The sequence below is a fragment of the Osmia lignaria genome, chromosome 6, assembly GCF_051020975.1.
Source record: "Osmia lignaria lignaria isolate PbOS001 chromosome 6, iyOsmLign1, whole genome shotgun sequence".
Lineage (NCBI taxonomy): Eukaryota > Metazoa > Arthropoda > Insecta > Hymenoptera > Megachilidae > Osmia > Osmia lignaria.
The window spans coordinates 8,973,471-8,985,154 of record NC_135037.1 but is presented as its reverse complement, the minus strand read 5'-3'; the positions used below and the strand labels follow the sequence as shown (position 1 = coordinate 8,985,154).

The 11,684-nt window shown below is 34.3% G+C and overlaps 2 protein-coding genes across 2 annotated transcripts in view; one reads left to right on the top strand and one right to left on the bottom strand.

Annotated features, from left to right (window-relative positions):
• The window catches only part of LOC117607592 (uncharacterized), a 114,727-nt gene that overhangs the window by 23,635 nt on the left and 79,408 nt on the right, over window positions 1-11,684 (top strand). The gene's annotated exons all lie outside the window — the stretch shown is intronic.
• Cpr97Ea (cuticular protein 97Ea) lies at window positions 5,720-10,521 on the bottom strand. Its single transcript, XM_034331597.2, has 2 exons — window positions 10,306-10,521; window positions 5,720-8,002 (listed from the first exon to the last, which is right to left on the bottom strand). The coding sequence occupies exons 1-2, from the start codon at window positions 10,321-10,323 to the stop codon at window positions 7,094-7,096; spliced, it is 927 nt and encodes a 308-aa protein (XP_034187488.2). The 5' UTR covers window positions 10,324-10,521; the 3' UTR covers window positions 5,720-7,093.

Below are 11,684 nucleotides of genomic sequence, written 5' to 3'. Positions count from 1 at the left end.
GATGAAATGGCTATTGTTTCTCTTCTTTTCTTTATTTTTTTTAAATTAATTATTATGTGAAGGGTTTATTAGAAAATTGTGAAAATTGTGAAAATTAACAGAGGTTTAGGTAAACATTGTTTTCCATCTTTTCCTTAAATTAATTATTTTGTGAAGGTTTTGTTAGAAAATTGGGAAGATTGATAAAGTTTTAAGGTAAAACGATAGGGGTGTACACCCTCTAATTTAGGATGCACGAGAATTTGTTAAAAAGGTACAATAATAAAAATAATAAAAATTAGAATTCTAAGTATAGTCATAATTTTTACCGTTGTTTCGAACACAACCGGTATAACAGTAATTATAAATGAAATAACGATGCCTTTCATAAAAAGCTTACTTATAATTACAACGTTAACATCTCCAGATGGTATTATCTCGGAGATCAGCATCGATAAATTTATTAGAAACTAGGAAGCTCGACGAGCCGTTCAACGTAATTTCAAATTATTAATTAATTGTATTTTAACGTGACGTGATTGCTCTCCGCGTAAATCCTCTTCGCAGGAATTAGAAGAAAGTGGCAGTGTTATCACGCGGTACGATCATCGACGATATCTAAATCGCCTTGAAAATGCTGCATTTTAATTTGGGAGAGTCATTGTAATTGATGTTCCTACTTCACACGCTGTGTAAGTGTACATACATACTAAACGTATGCGCTACTTCAAACATTGAACAACCGATCGAAACTTTCGCTGGTATTAATAGCTTAATATCGCTTGCTATTCAATTTTTAGAAATTTCAAATTCTGCTATTTTATTTCTATAATAATATTTTTGAAAAATTATATTTCTTATTTTATGTATATTAACCCTTTAACGGATACACGTTTTATGCAATCAATCCCTTTTATAATTTGATACTTCTTTTTATATCAAAAACTTGATTACTGTGATAATTAAGTTTGTGATTACAAACACAAAATTATTAACTTTCAGTTGCAATGAATAGAAATAAATAAAAGAATAATGGCGTAAAAAATGATATATGGAAGTCATGGATACTTGACTACTCCACAAATTAGAATTAGATTATACTAGCAGTAAGTGACCTTATTAGAGTCACACAGTGTAAATCAATTTGCAAACAAATGCTATACAATTCATAGAATGTAAACCAAGAAAAATTAATACAATTGTTATATATATTCCTTACAATTTAGAAAGTGAATTGCATCTAATATGCATCCACCCTTATCCTCTGTTAACATTGATGCAAGAGCTCTATCGTTCAAAGGTCAAAAAGCACTTGCTCATTTTGATAATTTTTAATTAAAGTACATAATATAACGCAGTGTTTTAAAATTTAAATTGTTTCCAAAAAATTGTTCTAAATTAAAAAAGAAAAAGAAGTTGCATAGAAATTGACCAAGATGCTTTATCGGTTATGAGTTGTGCTCGATCCCACAGCTGGTTTCTCGGAAGAAAATTCACTTACCTACTTTCATTACCACGACCAGACGACGATCGAGCTCACTTTCAGTATCATCAATGGAAAAACGAGGGGAACGGATGCACCAGGTGAACTTCATTTACACTGTCCTTCATAGAATGGTTACTGTTACCATTCTAAGACTCGTCCTTAGTTGGTTACGGTTTATTATCATTGCTACAATGCTTCTATTAAGTGAAAATTCCTAATTTAGCAATTATTGATGTGGTACATGAGTCAATTTTAACAAGAAAGGAAAATGGAATTGTTTGAATTATTTTTCTCTTCCTTTAGTATGTTAATTACACACTATATATTATTCTATTTTGCCATTTTCGAGTAACAATACTTACTTTGAGTGTTAACAAATTTTTAAAAGTCTGAATTAGATCTAACAATTTATTGCCAGATATTTGTCATCATATGATTGCAGAGGTGTTTCAATTGAAAACAATTGGTTTCTTCTAGCAGACAGCATGTAATGAGTTTGAAATGACAGAAGATATTTTTCATATCATATAAAACATGTAAGATTAATTTCGATACATAAATGGAAAGGTATTAGAATGAAGAAGTAGTAAGCAATCCTTGTGCAAATGTCGTAATACTGAGAACAGTGTGTAGTAAAAATGTATAAAAAAACAAATTATACCTTTTAGTTATTGCTTCGTTTTTAACGTCAATCATTTCAACATTATCGTACATTATCTCTACAGAATGGTATTTTCTATCATGACGTTTAACCGATTCCACGTTACTTCGAGCTGACCGTCTTAGAACTTTCCAAGGGGAAAGTTCTTTTCACAAGACCGTTTTCGCGTTCATAGTTACAAGAGTTGATTTATAATTTCATTCGATATCTTTCTTCTCTTATTTCCGGTCAATATATTGTTCCGTCTGTCGTTATTTAAAAATATTTTCGGTGATTGCTCTTGAAAAAAATGTAAAACCTCTGCGTTCAAATTTTCCTTAGTGCAAAGTGTAATACGAAATTTCTCCTTTCGCTTCCAAATAAATTTCACGCACATTTACAACTTCCTTCCATTTTAAATTCTATTAATTAGTAGAAATTTAGCGTTAAGACTGATTTCAATTTTAATAAATAATGTTCTTTGGTCAATAGTTTAGAAAGTGACGTGGAAATTAACTTTTTGTCACGTGATATTTCCTTTTTCGGAAAAAAGTAACTGAACATTTAGTACAGAATTAAATAGAATAGTACTATTAAAAATTGATATGAAAATGCTTAATTGGTGTCTTAATTTAAAGGTCGGTAAATTACAGCCCCTCGGACCTTTGGTCTGCCTTCTATTCTTTTATGGCAATGAGTTCAGAATCACTTTTATGGTTTTAAAAGGTCGAAAGAAAAATATGCTATGATACATTTTAATCATAAAACATTTAAAATCTTTTATTTTTTGAATATCTATCTTCATGTTGGCTCTCAAAGGTTAAACGTATGAAAATGCATAATTAATACAGTATCTATTATCACTGTTATGCACATCTAAACATTGCTGTCTTGATTACCTTGATACCACCTTGCACTTACGCTATCTACACCTATATCTACATACCATTGTAACTCGGCAAAGAGTCGAATTAGTATGTAACACAATGTTAAGGATTACAAGACAAATCACAAGCAATATGTTGGCAGCGTGCCAAGTGATCGTGTCGTGATGTACCTTAACATCGAGGTGAGAATTACTTCATGTTCGTTGACCTTCTTATGTGCAACGAGGCTGCCGCCATCGCGTTCGTTGTGCAGGTGTAACATTATGAAGAATCATTCGTAGCTTGCATAATCCTGTACAACAATGTCTACGACGAAGTCGGTGACTTTGTCTTCACAGAAAATCTTAGTTAAAAGTGTCATTCCACTAAAGAAGTCTAGGGATGTTTATTGAATATCAGAAGGAAAATTGTGAAATCTTTAAATTTTATTAAACAGGTATCTTGCTCTTTGATATTTTATAATAATGGAAACGTGTAGTCAATAATTCATTTAAAATTATATTAATATTGTATTAGAATAATTAAATTATTTTGTCATTGGGGTGTAATTAAGTTAATTGGGTATGGTGTAAATTAATTGTTTTAGTACCTGGCAATATGAAGTTTCACCTGAATTTTATTTTTTAAATAATTATAAAAATCTGAAAAAAGTGTTTATTAACTAAAAAAGAAAACTTCAAAGTAATTATGGTACATTAAAAATTATTTTAGTTGTAACTGGGCTTTGTAGACTAATTATAAGTCTTCACTATGTATTAGAAAAGTCATCGAATTTTAATTGTCTGTTCCACCTTACTCTACAGAATTCAAAGTAATATAAATAAACTAAATTTTTTAAAAATATGAAAAGTTTTGCACACCTCCAACATGAAACATCGTGAGACTTTTGAGCAGTGCTATATTTCCGCATTCTCCATGATTGTAACCTTTTAACTTGTCATTGTGGGCGGCAGTGATTTTGACAGTGACGAATGATGAAAGAGGGTTCGAACGAAAGGAGTCGGGTTTATACGTGAGGGAATTGCAACTCGTTAGGCGAAGGGAACTGTATCAACGGTTGATACGGGAAATAGTTTCAACGATGTTTGTTATCGTCTAAGCGAGTCACGCAAAATGTGCCCGCCGGTTTCAACATTGCAGAGCATAGTTACAGAACCTGCCTGAATTTATCGTCATCGCTGAAATCGTCGATCGATTGACGCAAGCATTCGTGACCCGTCTTTCACCTGAATTTCACGCAAATAATTAGAAACTTTCTGCTAACCATTGTTTGACAAATAATCTATTAGTTGCTCGTATTAGCTTCAAAAACATTTTAATATAACACAGCATATTTTGGATTAATGAGAATTTTTGTTTCTTGACGGAAGAATATTTAACGCAACCGGTTAATCTGATTACTTTGTAAAAGGACGTTATTTTCGAATTAGTCAAAGAATGAGCGGCGTTATGACATCAGAGGAAATGTCGTTGTAGCGTAGAAAAGTACTAAATCGCAACAAAAGGATGCGTGTAAGAATTTCGGTAGTAAAGATTTGAGAGATACAATTGAATTTCTACATCATTTTTGAGCTTCTTTACTCTGTGTGAAAAAGTGGTTGCAAGTTCTATTCTTTCATTCACGTGAATTTCGTCATTTTATGGTAGAGAAAATGCAGTGGTTGCTTTGATGCAGTCCTGCTATGCAGAAGTGCAATTCTGGTTGCAGTTACTGCAGGCTCTATGCACTTCTGCATTAACCGATAATTAGATGAGTTAGAAGTTATTAAAATATAAACTTTATACTAAACGTAAATTTTTCGGGTGAGAGAAAAAATAGAAGAGAGTTTAAACAATTTTCTCTAATCGAAATCTCAATTAAAAATTTTTAATTACAAAAATTATAATTATACTCAAAATATTTTTAAATTAATCCTAACATAATTTTAGTATTGAAATTAGAAAATGTAACAATATTTATAAATTAGGTATTTTTAATTTTTTTTTCGCTCATAAGTTTTATTTTGTATGTAGCAGATTTTTTCTATTAAGCGACTGCTAAGAATAATAGCGATTCAGGTTGGTAACATTGACGACCTAAATCATATCCGTCTTCCTGTTTCTCATTATCATATTATGTCACAATTCAACAATTAATCTTTCAAAATGAACTAAAATCGACCTGGACCGGTCTCACAGTTCTCACGTAATTACTTAACAAGTATAATCGCTAGATCAGCTCTTATGTTAAATAATAACGCAACCATACGGTACCATTGTTTATCCAAGTGAATTCTGCGTCCTTTGCGTTGAACGAACGTGAAGGTCGGCATAGGCATTTCGCAATTGAAATTCCAGCGACTGGAGTTCCGGAACTACTCGATACACACGTCAGCCCAGCCTTTTCATTTTTATCATACAAGAAATAATTTAAAAGGTCGTTTCCCAAACTGGTTCAAAAACGGGAATAGTTAGAAAGTTAGGAGGGCTATTAAGTAGACAATTAAATTCGCAACTTTCCCAGGTATTTTATGTTAAAATCACTCCAACTTCAGTGCAAAGAAATTTAAAAATCACTACAAATATCGCAATTAATTAATTTACTATATCATTCATTTTTACCTTAATTAAAAATGAATTGGTTTAATCGTGACCTAATCTTACAGGAAATATTAAAATAAATATTTAATAAGAATATAAAATTAAATTTAAATTGATGTAACATTGGATACGTGTATTAATGTTTATTTTACCTTTATTAACAAACGAATTAATACATAAAGTACTAGAACGAATTCCTTAGGATGTAAAATAATGTAAAATTAAGAACGAGAATCCTACACATGAATTTTTGTTTCCAGTGTTCTTAAACTTTATAGATACTCTATGTAACAATACTTGGACCTGAACATTGTAACTTGTGTGTGATTTATAAATGAAGATTGTGAGTGAAAACGTTGGTAACTATCTTTAGACAGAAATATGTTCGGTGATACGGTTACGAGAAGCGTCTCATATTATTCCAATCTAGTTATTATCTTACAATAATCTAATTACAATAGTAAGCGTGCTGAATTGATGTGCTGTCACGCAGGACGCGAATTCGAAGACGCAGCTTATCGAATCGAGGTTTTCTTTAAAAATGAAACTCGAATATTTCAAATTGTACTTACCTATTTAAGCTGCATTTTCTAGGATTAAAAAAGATCAGCACGGACGCCTACCGTGGAATCTGGAATTTTATTTACAAGATTTTTATTGCCTTCCTCAGCATGGTACACACGATCTTGATGTATTCTCCTTACCTGTGGTGTGGAAATGGAAGAGTATATAACACGTTACAAATAAATGAATTTAACAGAAGTATTCATTCATTATCGGTATGTTGATTATTTTATAATTAATTTTAGTTTAAGTAGGAAATACAAGTTTTGAAGGGTGATTAAGAATACCTTAACACGTTGGCTGCTAGATGGCCATGTTATTTCTTAATTTAATTAGCCGATTTGCTGTTTTATTGAATTAAATATATGATGGCGATCATTAATGTCCACTACGACAATCAACGCATCAAGGATTTTATTACTATAATTTCTTTACTCTTCAATTAAATTAGTTTTCGGACGACAGAGCTAGGTTTCCAATGACCCACTGTATGATTATCAATTATCTCAATTCCCAATTCTTAAATTTTATACAATATTTGCAACAATGGAATTGTTTCGTTTAAAAATTAGAAATTCTCCTAATCAACATCATAATTAGTGTTCTATACTCTTCTATCCCACATTTCATTCAATATCCTCTTCACATTTGGTTCCAATGGCAAGAACAAACTCGTGCTCTAATTAAAGAGACTAAAGTACTCGGTATTTTTATCGAAACAAATATCAAGGACCCTTAATTATAACAATGAAAAAAATGAAAAGAACGAAAAATCAAATGATAAAACACTTAAAAATTATTTCATCCCAAATCCTTGATATTCCCTTCGGTAAACGATACGCGATTTACAAACGACATTGCCGCCCATCCTGAAGAGGCATCGCGTCTCCAGACAATACACGTAAATACCAAAACGCACGGGTACCACCCTGACGAACACGGGAGGGACTAGAGGGCCTAATAATAACCAAAACTGATATCGTGTAGCGGCGGTGCGACACCCTGAGGAAGAGCGTAATCCCTAGCCAGCTGATCAAGAATACCACCGCTTTGGCTGCGAGGTTGCGGTTGAGAACGACGTTCCTGGACAGGAGCCGGTCCAAACTGAGCTGGTCCTTGATTATACAATTGAGAAGGAGGCGATGGATCGTCGTTTTGTTGAAGAATGGTGGTTTGCTTTGGAAGGGCTTGCTGGGGAGCAGCGGCTGGGGTGAAGATCGCTGGTTTCGGGACACTGGATTGCCTGGGCGCTACTTGAGGAGAGTAGACGGCTTGGGTATGGGATTGCGGTTGCTGGTACGCTGGTTGCTCGTATTGAAGCTGTTGAATAGGCTCTGGACGAGGCGCAGGCGCCTGTCGAAGAGGAGCTGGTCTGGCGGCTGGTTGCTGATACTCGTCTTGGTAGTTCTGTGCCTGAAGAGCTTCCCTGCTGGTAGTTTCGTCTACCAAGGTCGGTGGTGCCACGGTGATACCCTCTCCGGCCGGTTGGAAGCCATATCGATTCGCTCCGTACTCGACCACTCGTACTTTACCAGTGTCGTCCACGAAACCGTATTTACCCTTCACGTCTCCGGTTGGCAATTTCGTTTCGATCTTGAAGGAACCATCCGCGCCTTCGAAACCGTACGTGTACGAACCGTCCTCGTTGTGCCTGTTTATCTGCTTCAAGATGGCAACCGGGGTTGGTTTCGGAGTCGTGGGTGCCGCGGATTGCCTATTTGGTGCTGCGTCCGAGGCGTAACTTCTGGGGGTCGGGTGAGCCGGTCTCGGAGAATCGTATGCCGAGTATTCGTCGACATAATTACCACCTGGCTGTTGGTATTGCTGAGCCGATACTACGAGTATCGCAGCTACCAGTGATATTACCTGGGAAAAATAAAAATGTGAAATTAGACTGAATGGTGTAGAGCGATCAGCAACAGAAATTTCAAAACTTAAAGAAAATTATCTAAGGAGTATTACAACTGTAATAAATGTTACATTTAGCATCAGGTTCCTTGAAAACGATTTCTAATCGATCACGCATAAAAATCATAACCGTAATTATCAAACGTAACCTCCACTTCCGTCGTTTTATTCTTCAGGAAGTCGATCACGCTTCGTGGAAAGGTTGCACGGTTAAATTGGTTTACCACGCGATCGTTACTCAAAGCAACGCGCAATTAATAAACGTCATTGTTTTAGAAAGTCCCATGGCAGAACCTTATATCGACATCTTTTATTTCAATCCGAGTATCTCGTGATTTATCGCCTCTCAGCGAAGTCACGTCCGCTAAAAACATCGTAAATTACCATTCCCTGTAACGCCATCAATTTAGTAATTACCTCTAAGCGGTATGAAGCTGTTAATCCGGAGACTTCATAAAACGTAATTGACCCGTTGCAATGTTGCCGAATAATACGTTAACCTCGAATAATAATAATTTGAATAAAAATTACAAATATTATAGATAATTAATTTTTTAATAATAGAAAATTTCGAGGGAAAATAAAATTTCCTTTTCTTAAAAATTTTATTTAAATAATGTTCAAATTTGACCCGTAAAAATCTCCAAGTGCAGGGGCACACGACCCCTCGAGTTTGCAGAACCTTAACCGCCAGACGTGACTTTATTACAACATATACAACCGCATACGAAGGATATCGGATTCTCGTTGAAGATACACGGCAAAAGTCTCAATAGCCTCGATAAACCAGCTGCAAACGGGATAAATAAATTTCATCCTTCTTTTTAAATTGCAACCCTTCGAAAATCGTTTGCTTATATTGTTCCATCTGTATAAGACACTTATTGCAGTTCCGCCCGAACGATCGCGAACGAGAAACGGTTTCTATCCAGCGGCATTCTGGCCGACATAATTCTCGAACGTGTTCCTACTTCGCATAACTCATTATATAATTCTCTTTCTTCGAGTAGGCGGCCAAGGAAATGAACTGACCGCTTTCATAATTTTTCGGCTAACGTGGAAAGCAGCTGGAACGAAAGTGTAATCGTTCTAATTTGTGGCTAACACTTTCGTTACGAAGGACAGCTATGGTCACTCGTTATGAGCATTTCAAAATAGGAAGTTTGCAATGGAAATTTGTTTTAGAGCGTAATTGAATAATTGAAAGAAAAATTCTAGGTAGTATCAATATTATATTATTTTCGTAAGATAACAAGTGGGAAGCTTAAATTGAAGAATGAAACGATTGTGTTATTAATAATCATAATTATAATTATACCGTGTTATTCATTATATCAAGTAATTATAAAACAAGAAGATATGATTTCAAGTATCATTAATCCTCAAACATAGAGCTGGGTTAATTATGACCTAGACTTATTGAAATTCATACAACACTGTTCTAATTAAAATTAGCTACCCAAATTTTTAGATAAAAGAATTTCATATTTCACTAGTGGCCTAAAAGAAAATTAAATTAAATTTAAGTTTTCAAAGTAATAGGAAGCAAAAAGATAAATAACGAAATTATAGAATACGATTGTCGCTAATAATTCTCATTAAAGCATGCCTTACCACGTATGACCTTTTCTACTGTGGCAGTGAACGTGTTAAAACGTCCAGAGTAGAAACAGCCTTCCGTAATATGGCAAATGATAATATGTTACAGAATAATTTTTATTCTATTGTTTTTGTTGAATTTCCACTGGTATTTAGAAATCCTTACGATAATAAATGTTTAAAGCAATGATTTCACTCAAGATATCAATAATTTGAATATTATTTTCATTTTTCATTATATAAAATCTCTTTTGTTTAAAAATTTGAGCATCCAAATTCAGAGTAAAAACACTATCACACTATACGTGTCATAGTTCTAGGTCACGATTGATCTAATCACCCCCTTGGAAGATAAATTCTAATCATTGCAAATTCCTGATTTGATCACCGAATTATACTATTCGACTTTGCGTCAAGGTTCGACAAGGTCCATTCGCGTTCACCAGCAACGCACAGATCACAATCACATTTCTGTCACGATGAGAAACGATCACATCACTCGCGTTGAGATGAAAAAAGGTCGATCATCGATGAGAATGACGATCACTGTTACGTGAATGATTAATGATAGATGACGGATCGAAATGGAACGATGATCGAATTATAGCGGAAGGGCTAGATAATTTGCAAACGATTACGATGATGACGCACTGAATACGTACCGTCGCGACGGTGTACATTGCGTTCCAGGTGATGGTTGTGTTAGTGTGTGTGAATGTAAGTAGGCAGCGAGGCTAGAGTACCAGCGTTTGCTCGAACTGAGGCCCTCATATACCTTACTGGGGTCCTCCGTTCCAACCCCCCTCTTGCCCTCTACACGCCAGTCTGTTACCACTGGGGGACTTTCACTATCTATTCGGCTCCTGTATATACGGCTGCCTTGTCTCGTTACAGCACCTTATATCCCTTAAATGTTCCCCACCAGTCTGGCCCGGTTTCTCGGGAATCTGGCAAATCAACCGCTGGACCGATCGACGACTTTAACTTCAAAAGGAATTTTATTGGACATTTTTTATTGCATCGAAATATCCCCCTTTTTTTACTGATATGTGGATTTAAAAAGAGTTAATCCGTTGTGATTTAATTTTTTTTTATTACGCTACCAGATACAAAATCAATTTACATTTTATAGATCAATTTATAATTTAATGGTAATAAAAAATTGGAAAGAATAATCCATGCTATTAGGACTTCTTTAATCACAGTACAGATAGATATAGGTGAACCATTAACGATCAATAATTGCTGTAATTAAAAGGATTTATATAATATTTATTTTTTACAATATCCTTTACATTATTTTGCACTATCAAATTTCTTGAAAATATCAGACACAATTTCTACTTGAATGAGAAATTATTTCATCCTTTTCAGCCAATAAACTGATCAATTAGAATAGTTCCAATTTCCAGAGACTTTTTAATTGTTAGTCGATTATGGCTCCTGATAAGGAAAGCAAGTATGACGAAGTTCCGTTATGAAACACATTTGTAATACTTTTTTTTCAGCTACTTTTAGTCTAACATAATTACCAGGTTTGCGTTTATTATGTAATTGATCGAATCTCTGATTATTTATACGAAGGTGTACGTGGGCGACAGTTGAGCTGAGGATCGCTTAGGCGTCGAGTTTTTGATCGAGAGAATAGATTCAATTTGTCTGTGTACCCTCTTATATTACCGTTGCTGTAACTCGTATACGACACACGTTGCCCGGCAGGTTGTTCTGGTTTCTTGTGACTCTTGAAAATTATTCTTAAGTTTCTCGATTGGACTACCGATCTAGAGCTGATGAATTTTTATTGTCTATCTGAAACCTTTCACTGTATACTTTGACTGTTGCACGTTCGGTCACCATGCGTTTTTCATTTAGAATCCTATAGTCGATCATTTTATATAATGGTATTATATCATGTTCAATTTTTCTGATCGAAAGAATTTAATTTTGTGTCTTTGATTTTGAAAAAATTTGCAAACAATTTCTAATAATTTTATAAAATGAAAATTTTAATTCATTTATCTCGAGTACTTGATTTACAACA